The 27,858-nt window shown below is 41.9% G+C and overlaps 2 protein-coding genes across 3 annotated transcripts in view; both read right to left on the bottom strand.

The window, feature by feature from the left end:
* Positions 1 to 10,928, bottom strand: part of esyt1b (extended synaptotagmin-like protein 1b) — a 33,914-nt gene extending 22,986 nt beyond the window's left edge. The window contains exons 1-12 of one of the 2 annotated variants that reach the window (XM_085775593.1): positions 10,264 to 10,928; positions 8,562 to 8,603; positions 5,551 to 5,685; positions 5,354 to 5,427; positions 4,534 to 4,606; positions 4,051 to 4,140; positions 3,531 to 3,586; positions 3,250 to 3,370; positions 1,620 to 1,796; positions 939 to 1,021; positions 750 to 798; positions 569 to 658 (exon numbers count right to left, since the gene is read on the bottom strand). In XM_085775593.1, the coding sequence (XP_085631719.1) occupies positions 569 to 658; positions 750 to 798; positions 939 to 1,021; positions 1,620 to 1,796; positions 3,250 to 3,370; positions 3,531 to 3,586; positions 4,051 to 4,140; positions 4,534 to 4,606; positions 5,354 to 5,427; positions 5,551 to 5,685; positions 8,562 to 8,603; positions 10,264 to 10,650 (1,377 nt within the window). In that variant the 5' untranslated portion in view covers positions 10,651 to 10,928. The remainder of the gene's footprint in view (positions 1 to 568; positions 659 to 749; positions 799 to 938; positions 1,022 to 1,619; positions 1,797 to 3,249; positions 3,371 to 3,530; positions 3,587 to 4,050; positions 4,141 to 4,533; positions 4,607 to 5,353; positions 5,428 to 5,550; positions 5,686 to 8,561; positions 8,604 to 10,263) is intronic. The other variant, XM_085775594.1, reaches the window with a different exon arrangement.
* A 2,155-nt stretch (positions 10,929 to 13,083) lies between these two features.
* Positions 13,084 to 27,780, bottom strand: zc3h10 (zinc finger CCCH-type containing 10). Its single transcript, XM_085775592.1, has 3 exons — positions 27,555 to 27,780; positions 17,699 to 19,048; positions 13,084 to 14,016 (listed from the first exon to the last, which is right to left on the bottom strand). Exons 2-3 carry the CDS (start codon positions 18,881 to 18,883, stop codon positions 13,504 to 13,506), a joined length of 1,698 nt encoding a protein of 565 aa, XP_085631718.1. The 5' UTR covers positions 18,884 to 19,048; positions 27,555 to 27,780; the 3' UTR covers positions 13,084 to 13,503.
* Positions 27,781 to 27,858: the final 78 nt, after the last annotated feature.

Here is a 27,858-nt window from a genome sequence, read left to right as displayed (position 1 = left end):
TCAAAACCCTACCATCCAATTTTGAGTGGCGTGTCTAATGTACGAAACTGTGTGTAATGTTCTGCAAAAAGTGTGTTGAAGAATTGCACGCAAAGTGTAAAGCAGAAAATGTGTTACAAGAAGTTTTGGTTTTGCAACTTTGAACTAAGCATTCGCTTTCTGCGTGTAAGCAAATGGCAAAAATTGTATTATAGATGATGATGATGATGATGAGTGAATGCATTCATCTATTTCCCCAGTGTTCAAGTCCTAAAACCAAAGTGAGTCCCTCCATACAGTAACTCTCTTTCACAATCCCAACCATCTCTTCAGGTTTTAGTTTTCCTGCTATTTGCTAAATGCATCTTAAATACGTATTTATCTCTGTTTTTACTCAGATATATTGTAATAAATGACTCGTTTACTGTAACTCCACATTATCTTGTCTCTGTTGCCACCTGACACCAGTACTGCGGTTGTATTTTTGGACATGCGCAAAAGACGTGGAAATGATGAGCCACAGTTTTTTTCCACTGTAACAGTTTGATGATGAATCTCTCCAGAGGTAAATGAGCGATTTGATTCGAACCTGCTGCAGCTGGTCGGTGCTCGGCAGCAGAGACAACCACTCCAGTCTGAGATGAACCTGTCCTGTCGGAGCGTCTTTCAGAGTGAACCACTGAGAAGAGAGTGAAACCACACGGTTACACAGATTAAAACATGTGATGATACAGCTGACTTGTTGTAAAAAAAAACAGCTTCTCACTTACGTCATCCACAACGACAGATTTCTTCACGATGCCCAGATCCAGCTTGGTCCTGGATGGAAGAGGTTATTTTAAAGTTTTTAAAGTATTTTTTCTCCCCATTTGTTCATGACAGGTGTCAGATGGAAGGTGACAACGAGAGATTTCATATTTGTCCACACAAGGAGACAACGTGAAACGATGCATATGTACCTGCCCAGGAAATCATCCTGGTCTGTGTCTTTGTCATAAACCTCCACCTCCAGCTCCTGACCAGGAACTTCATGGACTATGACCTGACGTAGCGGATACACACACAAGGACATGAAGACGGACAGTATGGAAGTTGAATCTGACCTCACACTGCAAAAACTCTAAATCTTACCAAGAATATTTGTCTTATTTCTAGTCAAAATGTCATTTCTAGTCAAAACAAATCTCATTATACCTAAAATAAGTATATTTATACATATACACACATAGTTATACAATTTTTACTTATTTCAAGCCTATTTTCACTTGAAATAAGTAGAAAAAATCTGGTAGTGGAGCAACTTTTTCTTTCTTATTACAAGCACAAAAAAACTTCCTTTCACTGGCAGATTTTTCTACTTATTTCAAGTAAAAATTAGTTTGAAACAAGTGTAAATTATCTAAAAACAAGTTAATTTTTAGGTGATGAGTCTTATTTAAAGTGGAAAGAGATTAGTTTTGACTAGAAATGAGACATTTTGACAAGAAATAAGACAAATATTCTTGGAAAGATTTTTTGCAGTGCATGAGTGAAAATGACTGTTTTACATCCCTCAAATACAGAACAGAGTGAAATGATATGTGATACCATTACAGTGCAGAGAAACGATGATGACGTCACAGTGAATGAATCTCCTTTACCTCGTACATCTCCCCCCACTTGGGAGAGTGTGTGTTGTCGATGTGTTTGGAGGTGAAGGTCTGGGGGCCGACCCTCAGGATGGCGTACGGGTCAGACAAACCGGCCATGACGCCTTTGACGTAGTTGTCCTTCGCTGCCAGGCTCTTGGCCTCCAGCAGGTGGATCCGCACCACACCCTGAGGAACAGAGAGAGACAGAGAGGTAAAGGTATAATAAGGTCAATTATAGACAATTTTTTCCACCAGTCAAGACCACAGCTGCAGTGACATCTTTTTTTTTCTTAAAGTTATTCAGAAAAGAAAATTGAATTTGAGCCCACTGTGGGTCGGACAACGAGGAGTTTCTGTTTGGTTACAAAAAAGTCTCATGTTAATGTGGATGACTCTACGTTACCCACACTTGTTAATGGGCCCATTTTCGATAAATATATCGTTTTGTCTCTATCGTTATTTTGTTATTATTAGTGGTGGTGGAAATGCTGGTCGAGCCGACCAGCGTTTCTTTACTTTCGGTTTTGTGGCGAGTCATGAGAATAACGCCGCCGAATCACCCTTCATGGTCGGAACTACGACGGTATGTGATCGTCTTTGAACCTCTGACTTTAATTATTGATGAATGAAAACATGAGTCTGTCTTGCGCCGGTCAAAGAATTTCGCTGTGCGCGGGCTCATTAATGTAGTGTGAAAACGCTTCGCTTTTCCAAAACTCCTCGTTGTCCCTTTAACATTAGTGTAATAACTCATCTATCAGACGTTGTAGCCCAAACTTTGTGCAAAATTCTATTTTCGAGTAAATCCGGGGTGAAAGTGGGGTAGTTTTTTTTCACATTGGATAATGCAGGCACACGAATTATGCATCACGTTGCTCACAAAACTTTGTTTACATTAAATATGGTTAAGACCAGGGGTGTCAAACTCATTTTAGTTCAGGGGCCATAGTCTGATCTCAAGTGGGCCGGACCAGTAAAATAATGGCATGATAACCTATAAATAAAAATAATTTGTATATTTGTATTTGTAATAAATTGGACGAACCAGGGAGAGGAGCTTACAGGAATTTCGCATTTCGGGGCTTCAATACAAGATGGAGATTAAATACGAGCAGCTTTTGGATGTTTTTTGGTGTGTCTTTTTGTTACGAAGACAGTTGGTATCCATTTCCAACCGTTATATGGACATGCACTGCTATGCCGAGACCCCCTGTAACTCAGAGAAGCCACGGAGGACTCTGAAACTTCTCCCAGCCCTTAGTCCACATGAGGGTAGAGAGAGTAGATAATGATTGCAATTTGAATTTTGGGTGAACTATCCCTTTAAGATTTTTACAGTTAATGAACTATCTTTTTACAAAACATATTATGAACAACCTGAAATTTCTTGATAAAAATACGTGCCATTTCAACAATATTATGCCTCTTCTGTCTTCTTTTCACACCGGATTGGACCCTCAGCCAGGCCAGTTTTGGCCCGCAGGCCGCACGTTTGACACCCCTGGTTTAGATTTTAGATCGAATAATCTTTTCTTTTTTAGCCGAGGAGGAATAATGTAAATATCAAGACACATGATTATTATCAGTACAACACTAATTATAGGAATGTGAAATGTGCAGGTGCGTGTCCAGGCGTTACCCTGGGCAACGGAGAGCGCAGCTGGGCCACGTGCAGACCAGGGACCAGGGGGACGACCAGACGGTTCGGCAGAACCAGGAAGGAGGCGATGGCGTCCATGATCATGCTGTCTGACATCACACTGAGGCCAAAGAGACAGAGAGAGAGAGAAGAATTAATTCACTGCACTGAAAACTTACTGCTCCACTGCCTGGAGTGAATTCATTATTCACTCTATATTAAATTCCACACAGTAATAAAATCCCTAATGACTAAACCAAAGTAAAGACATCGTGACCCACTTGAGTCCAGGGATGTCCAACAGATTAGTCAGTCCAGTCCAGTTGATGTCGAGTTTCTGGGAAGAGATAAACAGATAAGACAAGAATGTAGTGTGTGTGTGTGTGTGTGTGTGTGTAGAGCAAATCAATCAGGATTAATGAGAAATCAATGGCAGCAAAAGCAGCTCAGATACATGATACTATACACAGGAATGAGGACAGAGGACAAAGGGTCATTGCTCTATCAGTAGCTTAATAATATGTTTTAAGTTTGTAACTGCTGGATGTGTGTGTGTTTGTTACTCGTGAGGGTGTGTGTGTGTGTGTGTGTGTGTGTGTGTGCATGTAATATCTTGCATTAATGCACATACATGACCATCTTTATCCTTATTCAGCGAAGTCTTCTCCTTGTCAAACCCCTTCTGGGTTTTCTTTTTCAGACTTTCTTGCACGTTTGTTTTTTATGGTAGTTGTATTACTTACCCTATTTTTTAATATGTGCTAAATAAACAAATCATCCAAATAAAAAAACAGGACGTACCGGCCTCCTGATGAAAAACATGGTGACCGCTCCGACGATGGGGACGTCACCAATCAGAGGCTCCAGAATCACACGCATCATCCCATGAAGCTAAACACAGAGAGCAAGAGACGACACATGAGATGATTGTGGAATAAAAATAATCCAAAAACACTAAAACATGAACACAGCAGCAGATTTTCTATTAATCTGAAGTGTATAACTGCAGCTGTGTTTATTTATTCATGGTACCTACTCACTGGATTATCCACTGTATTTGTATCATTGCATTTATTGTATTCAGTATATTTTATTCTACTCTAAAGCCTGACCACCAGGGACAAAGACTGCAAATTAGCTGAAGCTAGACGTCTTATATGCATCACATTTTCCCATTTTCTGTGGCAATGGTGTATGTATCGTCACTGTTAAATAAACATTAAAATAAAATAAATAAATATGAATATCAGCACAGTAAACGCATTTCATCTGAAGACAACACACCTGTATTCCTTTGACTCCGGCTTTGCAGAAATATCGTTTCACCTCCACGTTGATCTCCACATTTCCAACATAGCTGAGGATCAAAGATGCAGAGTTTTTTGGTTTTTGTTCTAAGTTCATGTTTGTTGTTGTTCATTACACCTTTTTGTTTGAGTTAATCACAAATTACTGAATAACACAACATCTCATCACTCCAGTCTGAGCGTCGTTGGTCTAAAGGCGACCCAGGTCTTTGCTATCAGAGCTTTGGGCCGACCTTCCCAAGGAGATAAGGCAAGGTGACATCTTTTAAATCACTCCTTAAAACACACTTCTGCAGACTTTATAACAATAATAATAATAATACTTTATTTATATAGCACTTTTCACAGCACAAAGCCACAGAGTGCATTACAAATACAGTAAAAACGGAGCACAGAAACAATAAAAACAAAAGCAGAAACAGAAGACATCGAAAACAAGAAACAGTTAGAGAAAAAGGAAGGGGGGCAGAGTGGTTATTAAAATTAAATTATTGATGGAAAAGGTGCTCTTATGTGATGTCCTCTATTATTATTATAATTTTCTCATAGTTTTTACTTTTATTCCCCATCCTAACACGCTCTCACTTTCTTCATCTGTTCCCCACTTCATTTTCAGATCCACTTGTCCCTTGTCTTATTTTGTACTCAGTTTCACTCAGATGTTTTCTAAGGGTTTGACTTCTATCTCATCATTTGTTTGACTTGTTTTATCTCTTTTAGTCTTTGTTTCAGTGAACTATAATAACCCAGATGCTGCCACCAGCTCAGAGATCAATGGATTAATAATAATCATTTACCTGATGTACAGATCCAGCAGCACTTGTCCCTTGTCGTTCTCTGTGTGCGCCTTGATCCCTACGACCTTCATGGCCTGGAGTAAACACACATAATATACAGTATAGAATATAAACAACATGCGTTCTTACAGCAGTGACACAGTGTTGTGTATATAGTGTATGGTTGTTAGTTGAAGGTGTGAGTGTGGAGGCTTCACCTTGTCGCCCATGTCCACCTTGGTGAAGCTGAGGGTCTGCAGGTGGGAGCTGGAGGCTCTGATGGACGGAGCGATGGTTTCCACCAGCAGCTTCTCCAGGTACTGACCCACAAACGGCCACACCTGCTGCAGCACCTGGTCCGGGGCAGAACAAGAGGCTGCAGGTTAGATTTTTTATTTCTGCAGGTTTGTTGAAAATGGCCGATATAATAGAATTTCAGACCTTAAAAATAATGTTTAACGCAAAGAACAGATCATTACCAGAACATTTACAAAACTTGTTTAAATTGGAGGAAGGGGACAACAGACTGAAGCTTGATTTTAAACATTCATTTGCAAGGCTAAGCTTAAAACGAATGTGTATTTCTGTTGCAGGTGTAAAATTATGGCATTCACAAAGCAAGGAATTGAGAAGTTGTACAAGTATGTCTCAGTTTAAGAAAATGTTTAAAAAAGAAAAGATAGGCGTCTACAAAAAAGAAGAAGGAGAAATATAAAAAGAAGAGAAAAAAAGAAAAGATAGATAGACGAGTGGTGTCTACTGCTATTTTGTTTGTTTTCTTGTCACTACTATGTTTCATGATTTTTAATATTTTGAAACAGAGTATAATATTGGTGTTGTTGTAAGCCAATGTAATTATAACAACAGAGAGAGGCAGGTACTATAAGTTTTCTTCATCCTGCTCCTGTGTACATTATGTAAATATGTGCAATGTGAGAATGTATACCATGAATGGAATAAATCAAAATAAAATGAAATGAAATGAATGATGTAGGCCACATGTACTGGACATCCCTGCTGCTGCTGAAGGCGAGACACTCCACTAATTTTTCATGCACTGATCAATTTTTAGATTTTGGGCTCTTTTTCTTCGTTAACATGTCTTCTTTCAGAAAAGTCAAAAGAAATGGTAGAAAATCCACATTAAGGTGGTTATTTTACTTCATTTTGTCTCTTTCGTCAGTAGATTTCTCCTAAATTCACCAAAAGTTAACAGCTACTGTGGCAAACTGTGCCATGCCAATCGGAAAAGTACGATTTACATTAACAATGTATGGAATTTTACAGTACAAGTCTTTAAAGGCCGTTTTTCCTCAGACTCTGAGCTAGAAATCTCCACTTCAGCAGCACTTACAGACACCAAACCTTCCAGTTTGATCCCTTTCTATATTCTGAAGGTTTTTACAGAGGGGATTATTGATATATCATTCAACGCCTGATTTATACAATATTTTATTACTAAAAACATGGCGAAATTTGACTTTTTAGGGCTGGTGAGAGTATTTTCTCATTTACAGAGTGACAAAAAGCGATATCCAAAATCCTCCTCTGTAAAAACTTCAGACTCTAATGTGTCAACAAAATGGAACAAGAATTTTGAAAGTAGCTTTATCCATTGTTCAGATTTCGGTTCTGCAAATGTATGCAAATTAGTGCATATTTAATTAGATATTGCCTCATTTACATATTTGAACATAAAATTTGACAAAACTTGTAATACAAAAAAGATTTCTCTTAATGTAAGTGATAAACTTGGGAAGTTTCATGGTGATATCTGTTAGTTAAATGTTTTACCCTATTCACCTGTAGTGTCTCGCCTGGAGCTTTGGGTAAACTTTGTAATCTTAGCTCCGTGCATAGCAACACAAATATCTGTGGGATGCCTCGGCTTCCATCGGCATAACAGAGGAGCAATGGCAGAGACAGCTGAGCCTCCTCAGCTGTTTGGGTTCTTATTTAGATCCTTGGATGAATGAATGAGTGAGTGAATGAATGAACGGCGTCGTTGTTCTTCTGCTTGTGTTCACAGTATTAAAGCCTGTACTGTAAATACTCCACAAGAACAGAGACATTTGTTTTTCATACACTGCAAAAACTCAACATCTTACCAAGAATATTTGTCTTATTTCTAGTCAAAATGTCATTTCTAGTCAAAACAAATCTCATTATACCCAAAATAAATATCTTCATACATACATAGTTATACGTACAAAAGTAGCTTGTTTTTAGACACTTTTTTACTTATTTCAAGCATATTTCACTTGAAATAAGTAGAAAAATCTTACACTGGCAGATTTGTCTACTTACTGCAAGTGAAAATGTGTTTGAAACAAATGAAAATGATCTAAAAACAAGTTAGTTTTTAGGTGATGAGTCTTATTTAAAGTGGAAAGACATGAGTTTTGACTAGAAATGAGACATTTTGACAAGAAATAAGACAAATATTCTTGGAAAGATTTTGAGTTTTTGCAGTGTAGTTCATGAGAGCCTTTAATGCTGCTTCTGCTGCTGCTGCATAAACCTGCAGAGTTTTCATTCCCAACAAGAAGAAAAGAACAAAAAGCAGCAGAGGCTGTGTGTGTTTGGTTGTGTGTCCAAGTTTGTGTTTCTGTGGGACTGTAGAAACTAAGTGTGTTCCAGTTCAGCATAAGTAAAGTGTGAGTCATCAACCGCCTGCTGCTGCTGCTGCTGTTGCTGTGGGTGAAGCTCGATCAACAGGGGAATCTGGTGACCCCCCCCTCTCCCCCCTCCAGGAAAAAAGTCTCAAATCTCTGCTTTGTCTTCTCACAGACGCTCAGATGATCTCGTGCTCCCTGGATACTTTTATTTCTGTAAATCTATATCAGTGGCCTCGAGCAGGAGAAAGTTGGAGAGCAGAGCAGAGCAGGGGGGGTGGATGATTTCTGCAGTTTCATTTGTATAGAGGGGGGGTGTTACTGACTGAGCAGCTCCGCCTCCTTCCTCTGAGCTGCTCTGCAATGAAATGGAAATGTTGAGAGAGCTTTCCCTGGCACTGGGCCGGCTCTCTGCAGCACAGACACTCTGACTGGCTGGATACACTAATGGCTGTTCCTGCTACCATCCATCAGCTAGCAGCTAGCTATTAGAATATATACACAACCGAGTGTCAATCAGCACAACAGCTGGGGGACAGACATGCGTGTGTGTGTGTGTTTACTGTGTTTATTATCGACAAAGAGGGAAACAAACAGGAAAAGAAGCTTGTTACCTTATTGAGCCACTCAACCTTCTCCACATCTGGAAAGTTGACCTGACGGACAGAGAGAAACACAATGAGATGACATCATCATCAGGGAAATGATTCAGATAATATCATTTAATATTAACAGCACTTTTAATGTTACAGAAAACACAAACAAACAAAACTATTCAACTATATTATACAAAGATATTACACTGCAAAACTCAATATCTTACTAAGAATATTTGTCTTATTTCTAGTCAAAATGTCATTTCTAGTCAAAATAAAGCTAATTATACCTAAAATAAGTATATTTATATAGTTACACATACAAAAGCAGCTTGTTTTTGGACACTTTTTACTTATTTCAAGTCTATTTTCACTTGAAATAAGTAGAAAAATCTGATAGAGTGAAGTTTTTCTTATTTAAAGTGGAAAGAGATTAGTTTTGACAAGAAATTAGACATTTTTGCAAGAAATAAGACAAATATTCTTGGAAAGATTTTGAGTTTTTGCATTGCATATGATTTATCTTTGCACTGAGGTCAGTTTTTGCAGAGTGAGTGTGTGTGAAACGTCTCCTCTCCACCATTTTATTCCAGGACTGTCTGTAATAACAACACTGGGCAAACTGGGCATGACTGACTGAGGAAGATGCCTGATTTTTAATACTTTAATGAGCAGCGTGCCCTCGCTACGTTACGCAAGCGATGACTCAAATGAAATCACTCCCCCCTCCTGAAACAAGTACACACAGGAAAGAAAAAGATCTTTAGGGTGTGGCCAACGAGATATTCAGAGTTAAACAGAAAAAAAACAGGCACATGTGGGTTTCAGGCACGTCCATGTTTGGTTCATTTACTATGAGACGGAGACGACTCGGTAGAGATCCCAGATAAAACTGTACATATGATTATAGGGTGTTATGTTACAGGCAACACACACACACACACACACACACACCACAACAAATCTGGCCACAGTGAGAGGAAGTGTGAGGAAGATGGTATATGATGATTCTGACGCACGTTTGCATGTGTCACTAAAGACTCAAACTCCTCAGGAAGACGAGGAGAAGTTTTTTAAAAACTGGAGAAAAGAAAAGAAAAAATAAAAGAGTGGAACAACAGTTCTTTGTCTGCAGGAGGAAAACATTTCCTTTAACTCTTTCTGCTGCAGAACCAACAGAACCAGAACTACAGTGAGTGTGAAGAAGGTTTAGTTTAGGGACTACAGTAGAATAATGCACTCATTTCTAGTCAAAACTAATCTCTTTCCACTTTAAATAAGACTCATCACCTAAAAATTAACTTGTTTTTAGATCATTTTCACTTGTTTCAAACTAATTTTCACTTGAAATAAGTAGAAAAATCTGCCAGTGAAAGGAAGTGTTTTGTGCTTGTAATAAAGAAAAACTTGCTCCACTGTGTTTAAAAACAAGCTACTGCATGACTATGTATGTATATGTATACATATATACTCATTTTAGGTATAATGAGATTTGTTTTGACTAGAAAATGACATTTTGACTAGAAATAAGACAAATATTCTTGGTAAGATTTAGAGTTGTTGCAGTGTGTGAATCCAGAGCAGCTGAAAATCTCTTCATGGTGCCTTCAGGGACCAGCTGTCTGGTTTTTTTTCACCTTGGTTTTACATAATGTGAGGTTACTTTAGGTCAAGGTGGGTTCTGAATGGATCAGAGACAGGAGGACACATGTCTTCTTACCCACGCAGGAAGGTCTCTCTTGATCTTGGACACCTTCTTGGACGTGTGGTTGTGGTACTCGTCCTGCTCGGTGTCCAGCAGCTGGATGGCCGACTTCAGCCGCGCCTCCTTGGCCTCCCGCGCGTGCTTCCAGCCGGTGTAGACCATCATGCCGAAGACCAGCAGGCTGGTGCTGACCCGGTAGTAGCCGGCCAGGTAGACGGGCAGCAGCGCGCCCAGACATTTCCCGAAAGTCCAGAGAACCGCGACGGCGCTGATCCCTCTGGGCTGCGGGTCCTGCGTGGCCACGGCGCTCGCGCTCTCCGGCTTCTGCTCCAAGTCGCTCGCGCTCTCGGTGCCGCTGCCCTTACCGGTGGGTTCCGTCGGTTCCGATTTGTCGCTTTGCATTGTGGAGAATCCCCAAAACTAAGTCAAATCTGGAATAGGCTACTGTTTACTATTATTTTATATATGGAAAAGGCAACTAAACTATCTCTACAGACTAGAGCGCATGAGCGGAACTTCACTCTGCCATTCCGTCTCTCTGTTGTTTTTAAACGACTTTCCGTCCGTGTCGCATCATCTTCTCCTCCTCCTGGTGTTTTGTTTGGACCGTGTTCGATGCTGCCGAGGTGAGGTGGGGCCGTCTGTCCTGTCTGTGCTGGGGCCCTGGAGGACTGACTGACTGACGGTCGGTTGGCTCTCCTCTCCTCTCGCTGTCCCGTTATCTGGAGGAAAGAAAGACACGCCCCATTGGCCAAAAAAGAAAAAATGCATCCTTGACTCTTTCGCTGCTGCTGCGCAAACACAAAGTCATCTAATTCAATACAGTGGCCGTCATTACTGCAGCGTCACGTGGTGCAAAGGTGAACACTTTTACAAGGAGTGACAAGCAGTTTTTTTTCTCTTAATATATTAATTGCGGTGCAAACAATGAGCTACTGCAGCTGACCCACATGTTTTGGTTCTGTTCCAGGCTTGAACAACATCTCTCCTCATTCTCTCTTGGCTTTGTTTGGTTTGGTTCAACATTTTTATTTTATTTACATATTGATTTGTTTCATTATTTGTCTTATTCATGTATTTGCTGTATGCATTCTGTACTGTTTACAGGTTACTATTGGATGTACAATGAGAATTATTCTCCTTTGGGTGGGTTGGGAATTTTGCGGGAGGGATAAAAAGATGGGGGGGAATGAAATGTGTAAAATTGCTTCCAAATAAAGTTAATTTAAAAAATCTATCTATCTACAGTCTATGGATTATACTTTATTTATCCCAGAGGGGAAATTAGTTTAGTTTATTAGTAGTCATTGCTATATGTTAGGCCTACTGTCTCTATTCTTCTTTTCTTTTGTGTCACTGTTGTCATATGTGCTTTTATTGTCTATATTTTAATGTTATACTCCCCCTCTCCCTTGCCCCTTAGGAGGTCTTTCACCTCCTACCAGGCCATTGCCCTAATAAGAATGTATTCTTAGCAATTCTTGCCTGGTTAAATAAAGGTTTACTACTACTACTACTAGTTTGTGACAGCAACCTTTAAAGAAGAAAAAAGCAGGACATTGAATACTAAATAAATATATGCATAGCAATGCAAAAAAAATGATACAAAGAATAAAATACACAATTCATAAAAAAAATACTTAAAAAGAAGCAACTGTGCTCTATCTATCTATCTATCTATCTATCTATCTATCTATCTATCTATCTATCTATCTATCTATCTATCTATCTATCACTTCTTTTAAAAAAGGTAAATAAATAAATTCACCTGGGTGATGATGATGATGATGGGGAATATTATTATCGTCACGTGCCTCCATGTGTGGTGCATTCAGGGCTCGGTGTCAGCTGCAGGACAATACTTTGTGTTTATTTTAGAAAAAGCAGACTGGGCACTCTCCTCCTCTGTCCCTAAATCCGCCATGAGCGTGCACGTGCACATGCATGCTGCCGCCATGGGTGGTTAATTTCCCCCATATGCCTCCCTCTTGTTTGAAGAACCACACGGATGTGAAGCTACTGAAGGAACAGGAGCAGCAGGAGGAGGAGGGGGGGTTGGTGGTGGTGTTATATTAAAGTTTAAACAGAGCGACTCCACCCATAACAACTCAAGCTAATGCCACTGTAAACACACACACGACTGTATCCTGTCTGTGGACAAGAAGGAAACACATAACACCAGGTTCATTTTTCAGTGGTTGTTATTACTCTGTTTTTTTTTTCTAAATGTGTAGTACCAAAGTTAATTTACATAGAAGAGCAAACCACACACAAAAAAAAAGATCCAACACAAACTGTCTCTTCATGTCCCAGTCAACCAACAGAGCCGAGACACAGCAGCAGTTCCTGCAGAAAGAAAACGGCTCAAAACACAACTCATACTTTCTGTTTGTTGATTCTTTTTTTTGGTGTCTTTCGTGTTTCAAAGACTGGAAACAGAGTTCACAGCTCAGTAGGAAAAATGTTTGTTATGTGGCCACAGAGGCTGCACAGAGAAATGTCTTTATTCTGCCCCCTGGTGGACAAACACAGGAAGTGTCTCTATAACCTCAGTCATCAGTCACGTTTGAAGGGATATTTCAACATTTTGGCAAGTTCTCCTCTCACCATAATCCCTACAGTCAGAGCAGTAGGTTCGTTACCTTTAATTATCGGTGCATGTTGTTTTGAGATCAGCGGGGCAGAGACGTGAGCTCTGCACGGCGCACGGTACTTTTGCTTTTCTTTCATCAAACTCATCAAATACACAATCCAACAACTCCAAAACGGTCTGGTGGACAAGTTGTGACCTGCACATTCACCACGCTATGAGAGAGAGAACGTTACCAGACAGAGTTGTTTTAGAGGGAAATGCAGCCGGAACTACATTCCAGATACGGCTGCTGGGCGGAGGGATTTCAAAAAGTGCAAAGTAGTTCTGAGTATCTGCTTCATGTGTCATAATGTTCTATAATGTTACTTGATTATCTCATAGCGCGGTGAATGTGCATGTCACAACTTGTCCACCAGACCGTTTTGGAGTTGTTGGATTGTGTATTTTTATTTGATTGACCTCCATTGTGTTCACTGAGCAGCTCACGTCTCTGCCCCGCCGATCTCAAAACAACATGCACCGATAATTAAAGGTAACGAACCTACTGCTGTGACTATAGAGCTTAAGGTTGAGAGGAGAATTTACAAAAATGTTGAACTATCCCTTTAAATTTGTACAAATAAAAACAGAGCGTGTGTTTCATCGGATGCTCCGGTCGTCGGTTAGTGCGGCAGCGTGGTGATCCTCATGCTCTGACTGGCGATGGGGTACGACACCATCGGCGTGGTGGCGTGGCTCATGGTGATGCCCGGGATAGGCTGCGTCATCGACATCGACACGGCCACGGGCGCCACGGACACGGCCACGGGCGCCATGGAGACCGGAGGAGCCATGCCGATGGTCTGCGCAAGGGCGGCGGAGAGTGGCGTGATCTCCGCTCCGAGGTGCGGCGGCGGCGCGCTGGGCGGCGCGCCGGCGTTGGACGGCTGCGCGGACTGGGCGCCGGTGGAGGCGACCAGGTCCTGCTGCGTGACGGGCCGCGGCTGCAGCCCGGCGCTGCTCAGCGTGGTGTGCGTCTGGGCGATGCTGTGGTTGTAGGAGCTCACCGCGCCCACCGGGGGCAGGCTCTGCTCCGACGGCGCCGGCGTGGAGGTCAGGGTCATCACCTTGGTCTGGCTGCGGAACTGGGCGTTCTGCTCCAGGAGAACCTCGTTGGTGGCGATGAGATTGGAAACCTGATGAGAAAAACACACACAAGACTTTGATTAGAAAAAGAAGAAACGTCTGTGCAGCAGCAGCTTGTGACCACAGAGCTGCAACAATATTAAAGGGATAGTTCACCCAAAATACTCACCCTCATGTCGACTAAGGGCTGGATATAACGGTTGCAAATGGATACCAACTGTCTTCGTAACAAAAAGACACACCAAAAAACATCCAAATACCTCCATGCTGCTTCCCGGGAAGAGGAGCTTCCACCACAAAACAAGCTTGAAATATAGACTTAATAAATTTTTTTCGGGACAATTTCGCATTTCGGGGCTTCAATACAAGACGGACATTACATAGGAGCAGCATGGAGGTATTTGGATGTTTTTTGGTGTGTCTTTTTGTTACGAAGACAGTTGGTATCCATTTGCAACCGTTATATGGACATGCACTGCTACGCCGAGACCCCCTGTAACTCAGAGAAGCCACGGAGGACTCTGAAACTTCTCCCAGCCCTTAGTCCACATGAGGGTGAGTAGATAATGAGTGAAATTTCAATTTTGGGTGAACTATCCCTTTAAATAAATTATAATTAAAAACAAAGAACTTTTTTACCGCCGGCCAAAAATGTCTTCACATTTGTGCCGTACAGCGCTTTACATCATTACTTCTACACATTTTTCTTTTTCCAGAATAAAGACTTTAACTCTTCTTTTTTTTCTAATGTGCCCAAATAAATTCTCTGGTGTGTGTGTTTGTCAGATGACTGTGTGAAAACTCATGCAGGTCAGCTGTTTTCTAGAGTTTAAATAGCAGGACTATTATCAGGGGTGCAAACTCATCAGGGGTAAAAAAGGTGACAAGATACCGACCCCCTAGGGGGGTCCGGGGGCATGCTCCCCCGGGGAATTTTTTTTAAAAACCAACTTTAAAGGTGAATTTACAGTCAATTTTAGCACGAGACTAGGGTCCAGATTTACTCAGGTTTGCACAGCTTTTGCTCCTGTTAAACCTGCACAATCTGTCTCTCTGTGTTTGGTTTTGAAACATGTGAAGGGGGTCTTCAGCCTATGCAGGTTTAGCATGAGCAAAAGCTGTGCAAAACTTGGAGAATCTGTCCCTCGATGTCTATCAGATGAACCTTGCAAACCTTGCCTTCAAACTAAATAAAATTTAATACAGACTGATTGGTTCATTGTGAAACATTTATTTATTGATGTAAATGTGTTTTCTGTACGTAGGCTATGCTCCGAGGCAGCGCTGCTCTTTCTTTCCAATAACACACATGAAGCTTAAAAATGCCATAGGCTACATAAAACATATTAAGTGGCAATATGTATTTAAAAGATGTTCAAGCAAACGGTTCAGTTCACGGTTTTGTGGTCATGGTTTTCGGTTCGGTTTCGTATACTTTGATCGTTGGGAAAATCAATCATGACTTGTATATTCAGGTTAAAACTTAAAGAATGAGGCAGTCTGACATCTGATCCAACAGTCTGAGGTTAAAAGTAGTGAGATTCTGGTGGCAAGGGAGGAGACATTGATAGTTCCAACATGTTTTAATTTACTGGGCAAAGAAAGTTATCTAACAAATGCTAAGAACAATTAGATATTCACTGAAATATATAACCTATATTTATTAATTGTGGTTCTTACAAAAATTATATCTTATAAAATATAAAAGCTAAAATGTCTCTTAAAGCTCTGCCCCTTTAATTAGTGCATACTAAATAATTTAACTTTAGCCTACTACTTTTACAACCACATTATTTACCAGCAACATAAAGTGAAACAGAGGCAGGTGTCCTGTCAGTCAGTCAACCTCCTCCTCCTCCTCCTCCTCCTCCTCCTGCTGCTCAGGTCGCTGCAGCGCTAATAAAAGCTAAACGCGCTAATCGCTAATTGGCCGCGATCACGATCATCACACACACGCGGTCCCATACAGCACCTATACAACGCTGCTGGCGCATCTTCTAGCTCCGACTCTTCACTCGCCATGCTCAAAAAGTCGCGTTAGTTAGTCTGTATTAAAAGTGAAGCTTCAGGTGTGTATTGCTGGACAGAAGAGGAGCGCTGCCACCACTCGTTGTCATCCAGATAAGCTGCATGCGCCTTAAAGAGACAGGTGCATTGGCTCGGCTCGGCTTGCCTCGCCGGACCCCCCCCCCCCCTCTCTCAAATTTTTTTTTATTGCGGATTTACACGAATCACACAAATGACCAATTTGGGATCCAAAACGGCGAATTTCGCCGAAAGGTGACAAGTTTGCACCCCTGATTATATCTGTTTACCTCCGCTTGGTTAGTTTCATGCATTCACCACATTAACTCTGTAAAATATGACTTGAAATTTACTTTTATGTGTAAATCTGATTTTCTCACAGTCTTCAGGATCACTGTGTGGTTCCAATTAAACTCTTTACAGCTGCTTTCACTCAGAAATAATGAAGAGATATTAATTTTAAAGACAGTAAATAGACTAAATCAAAAATGTTTTCCTATGCTCATGCTGCAAAAGTGACAAACTGCTGCTTAAAACAGAGCGTTCACATCAGCGTCATGTGACAGGTCTGTATTAGTGTCTAACAGTGAACAGTTTTATTTGGCAGCATAATTCAATCTGATTCAACGGCTGATACAATTCAATTATTTGTTCGGACTTTGGTAACACATTGATTTGCATTGCATAACAGAAACGCTGCAACTGAGAAATGCTGCAATCGCAGAACCAAAAACATGCAAACTCACGAAACAAATGCAACAGAAAAACGCTGCAAATACACCAGAGTGTTGTGTTTAAATTTAAGGTAATCTCTTTGATCACTCAGATGTCCAATATGAGGCAACGATGTAGACGAGAGAAAACTATTGTTAAATGCCATCACAACACTCTTTCTCTCTTGGAAAGTAGTTACAGTGACTAATAATAAGGATAAAGTTAGTTAAAGGACAATTCCAGGCAAATTCAACCTGGGGCTCGTGGGGAATGAATCTGAAGATTTTCTCTTTAATGTCTCCTATTCTGCAGTAGTTCTGTCTGTCCCTGCATGAATGAATGGGAGCGGATGGATCTTAGGCTGTTTACATCCCACAGAACCACAATTTAATTTCACAAACAATGTCAAATGGCTTCGAACAAACACCGAGGGGTTTGTTCACTTCAAGAAAGATAACATGTTTGAGAGTCTCAAGTTGACGCGCTCAGTATCGTCTGAAGCTCCCGTTTGTTTTATCAACAAAGGAAAATCAACTTAACATCAGCTACAGAAATCTGTTGCTCTTCTATAATATTGCAAAAGATTACGACCGAGCGTTTAAAAAAAAAAAGACATAAAAGGAGCGTTTTTATTCCGCCTCTCCAAAAGTTAGCCAAACTTAAAGGGACTGGTCCATCCCTCAGGTCAGCTCCCCCTAGAGGCCTGGAGGACGACTGTAGTTTTGGAGTGAATATGCAGCATTTCTGTCCTGTATCTGTTTTGGGGTTTTGTGCGTTTTTTGGTATTTGAAGCATTTTCTGTTGCATTTGTTTTGTGGGTTTGCATGTTTTTGGTTCTGCATCGTTTCTGTGATCGCAGCATTTGTTCGTGTTTTTTGGTTTTGCATCATTTCTGTTTTTGCAGCGTTTGGCCATTTGCGATGCGTTTGCCCTTGTCGGCCACCGTACGATCGTATCTAGGATCATTAGTGAATGGATGTCTCCTCCTCTGACCTGCTTCTTCAGCTCCTCCACCCTCTTCCTCAGCAGAGAGTTTTCCTCCTCCAGGAACCGGTACTCCAGCGGCCGTGGCTGCAGCGCGGCCTGGATTCCCAGCTCGTAGTGTGCACCGATGCTCCCGTCGGCGAGCCGCAGCCCCTCCAGCCGCCGCCGCTTCAGCTGCAGCGCCGTGTGGTCCATGGAGGCTTCCAGCGAGCCGGCGTCGAACAGCCCGTTCTCCAGCAGCGGATCGTACACGGAGCACGCGGTCCTGTCGAAGCGCCGCGGCCCCGCCGAGCTCATCGCCAGGCAGCCGCTCATCATCCCGCCGCCGACGCCACCGCCCACGCCGCCGATCCCCGCGATGCCCGGATCTCTGCAGCCGCCCAAGCTGGGGCAGCCCATCCCGATGATGTTGCTCCCTCCTCCGCTTCCCACCAGCCCCTGCATCCCGCCACAAACGCCGCCGCCGCCGACTCCGCCGCCGCCGCCGCCACCCATCCCGCCGCCGGGGTTCACCATGCCGCTGGCGCCCGGCCCCATCACGCCGCCCACGCCCACTCTGGACGGCTCGTACTCGAAGTCTTTTTTCACGTGGCGAAATTTACACTTGTTGCCCCTCTGGCACTCTCCGGTCAGGAAGTCTCTGCAGATGGGCACCTCGCCGCGGCTGTGGGGGAGGTCCATGGGCGAGAGGCCGAGCCGCGCCGCCACCTTCCCTCGCAGCCGCGGCGGCAGCTCGCCCGTCTTCTTGTAGTAGTCCTCGTCCTCCTTGGAGCCGTGCACGAAGCGGCAGTTGGAGCGCATGCACTCCTTGTTCTGGTAGTCGTGGCAGAAGATGAACTCGTTCTTCTGCACGCCGAGATCCGGCACCTCGTTGAAGTCCGGGTGTCTGAAGCGGCAGCGTTTCCCTCGCTTGCACACGTTGCGTATGAAGTCTCTGCAGACGCCGTCCAGCGCCAGCCCGCCGCCGCCGCTGCCGTTCCCACAGCTGTTGCCGTTACCGAGCGCCCCTCCTCCCCCCATGCTCCCGGAGCCAGAGATGTTTCCTCCTCCTCCTCCGACGCTGCCGCTGCTTCCTCCTGAACTCCCTCTGCCCTCAGCCGAGCCGCCCGCCAAACCGGACCCGGGTCCTCCTCCGTCCTCGCCCAGACTCCCGCCGCTGCCGCCTGACAGGTAGGAGCTGTCCCGGTCAGGCATGGCGCTCGGCCCAGCGCGGGGGGAAAAGAGGAGCACTCATCTCATGTGTGTGAGGGAGCGGCTCACGTGACCCGGAAAACAGTCACACACACACACACAGAGGAACGGGTCATGAAGGGCCGCAGCCTCGGAGAAGAGAAGTCGCTTCGCTTCAATCCTGCAGATCTGCATGCAAGACAAAAAACAAACACAAAGTTATTCATTTATTTTCTTTATTGTGCAAGATGAGTGACAGACAACACAAATATGACACAGAATAATAGAGACAAGAGTGGCAACAATCTGGACAAAAAATGAAAAGAAAAAAAAATCTAATACACATAAGATAAATAATAACAATGATGATAATAACAACATTCCCGTAACACTGTAATATGGATATGTATAAAGACAAAAGAGAAGAAATGGAGTGAAAAAGGATGCAAAACAAAACAAAGGGAAGCAGTAAACCAAAGTTCAAAAATTAAAACGTGTTATTGAAGGTTTCTGCTAGAAAATTCTCATATTTTAGGAGACATAAGACTTTTTATTGATCCCACTTATGGGAAATTCAGTTGTGGAGTTGTAAAAGAGGAGCAAAAAAAAGGACAGAATAAATTATTAAGACACTATGTACAAATATATGTCACAAACTAAGGCTGCACGATAAATAGTTTTAAAAAGAATCGTGATCTCATTTCTAAATGGCAACGATTCTTCCTCTAAAACAACTCTGTCTGGTAACGTTCTGTTATTATCTCATAGCGTGGTGAATGTGCAGGTCACAACTTGTCCGCCAGAGCGTTGTGGAGTTGTTGGATTGTGTATTTGATGAGTTTGATGAGGGAAACCAAGAAATCCCATGAGCCTCCGTAGCGTAGCTCTGAGCAGCTCACGGCTCTGCTCCGCATTTCTAAAAATAGCTTGCACTGACAATTAAAGGTAACAAACCTACTGCTATGACTATAGGGATTATGGCAATGGGCCAATTTGCCAAAATGTTGAACTATCCCTTTAAAGATTTGGTATAGATGACAAATAATTACTGAAATATTTCAAACTTTTCTCCTGGGGGATCAATAACTGGTCCTATATTAATAGACACGGAATATCTTGTGTATATAATTAGTAATGTAATTATATTTTGACTATATTTGATTTTTAGTGAGAGTCTGTGATCATGTGAACATAGCAGGTGTGAGGGAGGAAAATATTATCATTTCTCCTAAGACACATTGGCTTTGAAACTCATAACACATGCTGTCTAAAGACGATGAGAAATTGCTTGTGCAGATCCAACAGTTGGTGACTAAGCAGAAGCTGCAGAATATGGAGGCTTCATCTCCTGGCAACAGCTCATCTGCAGATTACAGGATGAGGTGTTGTTGTGTTGCTGAGGTTCAATGACTCAGATGTAAGGAGGAAAAGAAACCAACAGATAAACTTCATAAACTCCCTCTGCCCCGATTTTTAACATTTATAATATTAATATAATATCAAGCATGTCTTTTTCCATATAAAGCATTAAATTGAGACAATATACTTGGACACTTTAAGGATTATTTTAGACCAGACTCAGACGTTCATTCTCATTTAACTCAATAAGCTTTACCTCTTCATCCTCCCAATTGTTTTACATGTAGAGTGCAATTTTCAATATGTTATAATATAAAAGGTGCAATGTTATGGAATAGATACTCCCATCTAAGGAAAAAATGTTCATCCATGAAATGTTTTAAATTAAAAAGTGCTTAAAGAAACATTTAATTATTCACCTGTAAGTATTGGTATCCAGTTATTTTTCTTTAACTTTGTATGAACATATTTTTTTCTATCATCATTTGTGCATTACTTTTGTGATATTCTAAATTTGCCTCTTTCTGCACTGTATGTTATCTGTTTTAGTGTTTTTGATTTGTAACTTATTTTATTCTTCTTGTGCAAAATAAACCATTGAAAACCATTGTTAACAGTAAAACTTGCCATTAAAGTCATCGAAAATTGGATATGTGGTAAAATTAAGTGGTTTTCATTAGAATCCTGACCTGCAACAGGACAAGCAATGTTTTGAAAACCACAACACACCGACATGACACCACACCTCCCTGACTGTTATGCAACAATACCTTGGCACGGTGGCTCAGGAAGGAAGCAAAGGAGGCAGCAGAGGAGAGATATTACAAAGTACAAATAAAAAAATGTTTCTTTACTGCATCCAGCAACAGTCCCAACGGATAAAACCTCCCAAATGTCTGATTAAGGAGGAATTTTGTAGGACGTGAAGGTAACAATGCTGCAGGACAGAGAGCAGGCTGAAGTGGAGCTGCACTACTGTACTGGTAACAGGGTGTGGTGGTTTCTCTGCTGTGGTTCAGACTGGAAACCTGCTGTGGTCTCACCACATCAGACTATCTGCAGTGTAGAGAAGCAACGAGTCAGTCTGTTGTCCAATGGTGATGTCACTGCAGGATGAGCATCAGTCAAGTTCAGTTCTGCTCTGTTTTTTCCAATACAGAATGAATTAGTGGCACAAGAAAAGATCTATGTTTCCATGTACCTGCATGCATGTTCTGCTTTAATCTGCTTTATGTATCTTATACACTGTACATGCTTTTAATGTAAAGTTAATGTTTTTGCTCTGCATGACTGTTCAGTGTTTAATAATGTTTGTTGTCTACTGTCTGTTGTCCTTGTCTCTATATTATTAACATTTTTTGTATCTCATTTCATTGTTTGCATGTATCATGTAGCTACCTCCTTCCTCTTATATTCTGTTTTAGGATGACATTGCAAAAGATTCTGGCCTTTTTGGATAACTCTGGCACATTTACAGCAATGTTTATTGATGTGCACTATCCCTGCAACTAATAACTTATAAAATAAGAATAAAAATGTATTATGGTGTTGTTTTGAGTATGTGGTTTTGCAGCTTGCAGTCACATAATGTAAACATTAATATACAGCACGTCTCTGTCCTGATATAATCTGGTGTTTTTTGCAGAGATCTGGCTTTATGAAGTTTGGTAATTAACAAAGAAAACATCTAAACCTATTCCACTCTGAAATTACTGCTATTATTATTATTTATGAGAGGACACACAACTCTGGACTCTGCAGGACTCCTGTTGTCAAACTGTGGTCACTGAGTCTGTATTGATCAGGATCTATGTATTATCTATAGGGCTTGAACTAACCATTATTATCATTATCAATTAATCTGTAGATTATTTAAACATTTAATCGATTAGTTGTTTGATCAATACATTTTTTTAAAAATGTTGAAAAATATCAATCAGTGTTTCCCAAACCACAAGATGACGTCCTCAAATGTCTTGTTTTGTCCACAAACCAAAGAGAGACTCAGTTTATTGTCATAAAGGAACAAAGAAACCAGAAATATTCACACTTAAGAAGCTGAAATCAGAGAATTTGAACTTTTTTTTTCTTAAAAAACTACTAAAACCAATTATTCGATTAACAAAATAGTTGACGATTAATTTAATATTTGATTATTGTTCGATTAATCGATTAAGTGTTGCAGCTCTAATTATCCATCTGCATCCCTAACGATGAGGAGACACTCTGCCAACTTCACTCACAACACATTTATGGTTTAGGATCAGACAGTTAAAACGTTTTAAGTTCAGATCGGTCCAAATATTACAGATAAGCATGCTGTGTTGACTTAAATGTTTAGTTTGCAATTGGTGGTTGGTGGTTTGGAAAGCCGCACTGGTTTGAGGTTGATCATTATTTGATCAGTTATGTATCGCAGAATCAGTTGTTGTGTTTGTAGAGTCTGAAATCCACCGTGTTGGAGTTTAAAACACAGCAGATACCTTTGTAAAATAACATTGTATTGTTTAGTTATTTGAATCTCTGACGATGAGGAGACACTTCACTCATCATATTTATGGTTTAGGATCAGATACCAGCAGCGTTTTCACTTAAAGCAGAAGTAAGTGATATATTTGTGTTAATATAAGTCTTAAATAGTTATATCTTCCGACAGCAATCACTTACATAGAGTGTTTGGACCGAAACACGGGTCTCTCAGTCCCTCTGCTCTGCTCTGAGCCGAGGAGAAAACATTTATCGTATCCTACAGTTTTTATCCAATGAGGAGAGAGAACGGCATGCAGGGCTGTGTGTGCAGCCAAGGGACGCCGTGAATGTGGTGACGTAGCGACGAGGACTGTCAGGGCCGGCCCCTGGCATAAACACTCTATGCGGTTGTTTAGGGCCTCAGCCGTTAGGTGGGGCCACATGATCAGAAAGGTACTGGGGTTCAATTCAAGTCATTTAAACACTGAGGTCGGCGCGCGCGTTTACGCGACGGTCTTGATATGTTTTTGTTTATATTTCGGTCATTTTACGGTGTAGAAACGCGGTTTAACTGCTCCCGTGACCGAGGGACGGCTCTCCTCTTTCAAATACACCCGCCCTCGATGACCTACGTTATTCACAGCCAGGGTTTGAGAGCCAACAGAGCATGGTGCACGCATCGTCCCCTCTCACTGTGCGTAATTGGTTGAATCCGAGTCCGTCAACTTGAGCATACGTGATTGGTTGAATCGCCTGTCAATCAACTTCGGCCAACCAATTGGCACTCAGGGATCACTAAGGTCCTTCCTATCACAGTTTTAGCTCCATTGTTTACCTACAGCGGCTGGCATGGAGAGAGACGGCAGAGGAGACCGAACCTGTCAATTAAAACAACGGTGAAGTTTCAAACCCGCAGAATCGTTAGGAGAGAGAGAAGCGGTGATGACGGTGCTTCAGACGCTGAAAGTTTTGACTCATCTGATGAGCAGGATTATTTAAAAATGAGAAAGTTCAGACTTAAACTCAGCTCCAGCTCTGTATACAGACCTGTTGAGCTCTTACACTTTTTTTTTCTTTTACCTTTCACACAGCACAGACACAGTGACAACACACATTATATGAACAATGTAAATTGTGTGTTTTCCGTTTATTTAGTAAATATTTTTGTTTGAAGAGGGAAAAAAAGCTCATTTCTCATTTAAAAAATCTGATGAAGCTTTGAAGTCAATATTCAGCTTCTTTTATCTCACATTTAAGACATTTGGTGAAAATAGAATGCCAGAATGACAGCATTTATGCTCAAAAGGCGATTTTACAAAATTTCATTTTAGACTTGTTTTCTACACTTATCTATTACTGTATTCATATCCTATTTCAAGCACCAAAAGAGTTTGTTCTCATGACTAAAGGAGTGTTTTCACAAGGGATTTGAAATTTTTCAGAAAATTTGGCCTAAATTATTTCTTTATACGGTGTTCTAGGACAAATTGGCCTCAGTGTGCTTAGAGCAGAAGATTAGACATAAAATACTTAAGTATTGTTACATCTGTCTATCAAACATGTCTGTATTCAGTTTTAAAGGTTGAATATGTAGAATATTTATTAAAAGCTATATTTTTTCAAAAATAATACATCCATGGGGCCTTTAGAGGGGTACAGAATGAAAGTATTGCTTTTCCATAAAAAAAAATTTTTTAGTCTGAATTATTATTTTTAATATTTTTGACGGGCTCGACAATGACTTTCTGTCAACGTTCTGTTTACATTCATACCTGCCTGTAGCCGACACGTGGCTCAGTTCTCCGCTGTTTTCCTGCCTCCTCCCGGTCGGATGCGTTTGTTTCCAACCAAGCCTTTTTAATAATCAATCGGTGGATGAATGGATTATCACAGGGGTTTTCAAAGTGTGAGAGAGTGAGCCCCCCTTAATGAAAAATAAACAGCTGTGCGCCCCCCCCCCCTCAAAAAAAAAAAAAGAGAGAGAGAGAATTAAACAGCCTATTTATTATCAGTTACTATGACCAAAACAATATTTGATTCATTAAACGCATATATTAGCCTAATTATCATGACAACATAAAGCACTGACTAATAAACCTAAACATTGATATAGAACTGTAACACACTCATCACACAAGCAGCTTCATGCTCTCCCTGTGTGATCATCTGGGAAGCAGACAGTCTGAGGTTGAAGTTTATATCAATGCACAGGTGACACTGTGACAGGTCTCTGGACGTCTTGACCACATGTCAGCTGGTCAGCTGTAGTAGAGGAAACCTCCGCTGTTTACAACTCCGCTGCGACGTGCAGCTTTTTTTTTTTTTTTTAGGAGCGGTAGCCTATATTGTGGCTTTATGCGGGAGGACACGCGGTATACAGCTGATCCAATGTATTTATCTGAGCTTGGTCACTGTGAGAGGCACCGGGTCGCTTTGAGCTGCGTTCATATTAAGTTATAGCTACCTGATGCTGCGCAGCACCTGACGCTCCTCTTTTTCTAACCAGAACAGCCGACGTACTAGTGCTACATTCAGCCGAAGCCAGCTGAGCTCCGCTCTCCCTGCAACACAGTCTCTCTGATCACTCGCTCTGAGCATCACATATCGCCGCGGAGGGGATTGCATCGGGGCAGCTTGGGCGTCAGTGCACAACGCGACTGACCAAGCGTCAGTTTATGACGCGTCGGGAGTGAGACTGTAGCTGTGTCCCAATTCAGGGGCTGCATCCTTCGGAGGGTGGATTTGAAGGCCGATTACGTCACAGCGCTGCGCGAAGGCTGTCCCAATTCGTCTAAATTCGAAGGGTCCTCCAAATGCAGCCTCCAAATGCGTCCTCCTTTCCCCTGCATTCGGAGGATGCACCGCTACTATCCTTCGCGGCCTCCCGTATCCCAAGATGCTTTGCTGCACCGTTGTTGTTATTAGCAACCTAGCCGTTAGCTATCGAACGTAGCAGCTCTGTGCTGTAACCACGGTAACCCGGCTCTGCGGCCGGCTCGGAGGTGTGGCTGCCCGCTGCTGAGCTCTGCTCTGCTCTGGCTGCACAGGTGAGGAGCGAGGCAAAGCATCTTGTGTGTGACAACTTTTAATAAGAAAGCTATGAAAACACATTACTTGTGCTCTCTTTATTCTCTATTCAATAGCCTACCCCCCTGGCTGCTGTTCAATGGTTTGTTTATTAGTATATTAATGATAACTGCCCTTGTATTTATTCTACTTCTTTAAAAAAAAAAAGAAAAAAAAAAAGTGAGGGGCGGAGGAGCGGTAGAGCTGTTGCAAGCGCCACTTTTAAATGTTTAACTTCCGGCCGTTGTTTACGTTACGCCGTTGTTTACGTTCGGATCAGGTAATGCTCTGAAGGCTAGACCGTCCCATTTACCGACCGTTGATGCGGCCGACGGAGGAGTCTCCGAAGCCGTTGCCTCCGGAGACCGCGTAGGCTGGGTCCTCCGAAGGCTGCAGCCCCTGAATTGGGACACAGCTTCTGTGTTGCTCCCTGACACACCAGTTGAGCATAATCGCAGCCTGTGTGTTACAACAAGATCGTGTTTTATCATATCGCAGTGTAATTGCAAATTATAGACTACTGCAAAAACATTAATCATTTAGCCCTATGTGCAAGTGACATGTAACTCATCTTTTGTTTGAATGTTTTCAGTTTTTCTTTTTTTTTCCTTTTTCTCATGTCGCGCCTCCCCTCAAACTCTCTGGCGCCCCCCAAGGGAGGCGCGCCTCACACTTTGAAAACCCCTGGATTATCATATACATGTTAGGATGGGTGTATTTGTGTAGTCTTATCTGTCATAAGCACGTTTATCGTCGCGGACTTTCGGTGCCACGGAGCTCCTTTTTTTTTTTTTTTTTTCCAACTTGAGGAGAGCAGTGACAGCGGAGGCTCTGAGGCTCTGAGCAGCAGCGGTGTGAAGGCAGAGAGCCTCCACTCTCCCTGTAACAAGCTACAAGTCATTTATTATGCTGTTAATGACGGTAAAAATGAAACATAAGGTAAATATCCTAATAGTCCTCCTCCTCTGCTGTCCTCTGATCAGAGCGGAGTCCCTAGCAACGGCCCGTTTTACCTAGCAACGGTCTGGCAATCGACTGCTGGAATTCTTTTTCTGTTGTTTTTCTTGTCATTCTACATAGTCAACCTTTAAGCAGTGTATGTGATTTGGTGTTTTTGCGCTTAGAGTGGGCCACAAACAAAAATCTTGTTTAGGGCCACCAAAATGCTAGGGCCGGCCCTGAGGACTGTTATGGTGCGTTCAAGGAAACTCGTAACTCGTGTTTTTCCGACCTGTGAAGTCGTACCAGTTCGATCTGGTACGAGTTCACGGGTCGGAAGTTACGAGTGGCCGTTATAGTGACTTTCACAGGTAAAACAGGTCGGAAAAACACAAGTGGGTTGCCTGAAACGCTACAAAGTCGTAAGTTGTGACTTGAAGCTGTAATTTACGGTTTCAAAAGCCTACCTGGAACGCAGCATTAAAACGACCGGATCGCTTACTTCTGCTTTAAGATTCCTCCAAATGTTACAGAATAACAAATGCAAACTATAAGTATATATTTAGTTTATATAAAAGTATATATTTAGTTTGCAATTGATGATTGGTGACTGGAAAGCCGTGCTGGTTTGAGGTTGACCGTTGTGAGTCGCACAGAATCAGTTGTTGTGTTTATTTTGGTTTGCAAAAACCATTACATTTAAAAGATACAACCCTATAACGAACACACAAGCTGGTTAATGGTGAATAAAAGCACATATGACGACAAACGTGAATAAAAAACCGTCGGACTCTCTGGTTAGTAAGTTAGCATTAGCCACCATTAGCTCGCTGGCTAATAATAATCGATAGCGTTTTCTTACCAAACACCAGACAAATTGTAGATTCCTGCTCCGTGGCTCTGGTGTAGAAACAGCTCGATCCGATTCAATAAAACTTCATACACGTATTTATTTTATTTCATCATTATTTTTTACCGACAAAACAAACCAGGTCCGTGTTGTTGTGAATAATTCCTCAAGGCCTCGGTGTGTTTACCACATTTCTTGAGCTCTTCTTCTTCCTCTTCTCCTTCTGCTGTGTTTTTCCCGCGGCTACCGCTCTCTGCCCCCTGGCGGCGGAAGTACGGAACTGCATGTGGATTTAAAAAAAAAAAAAGTTTGTTGA

Source organism: Trachurus japonicus, chromosome 5, assembly GCF_045865225.1.
Source record: "Trachurus japonicus isolate A0001 chromosome 5, Traja_1.0".
Lineage (NCBI taxonomy): Eukaryota > Metazoa > Chordata > Actinopteri > Carangiformes > Carangidae > Trachurus > Trachurus japonicus.
Note: the sequence above shows the minus strand (reverse complement) of the source record. Positions and strands in the feature narration are given on the sequence as shown.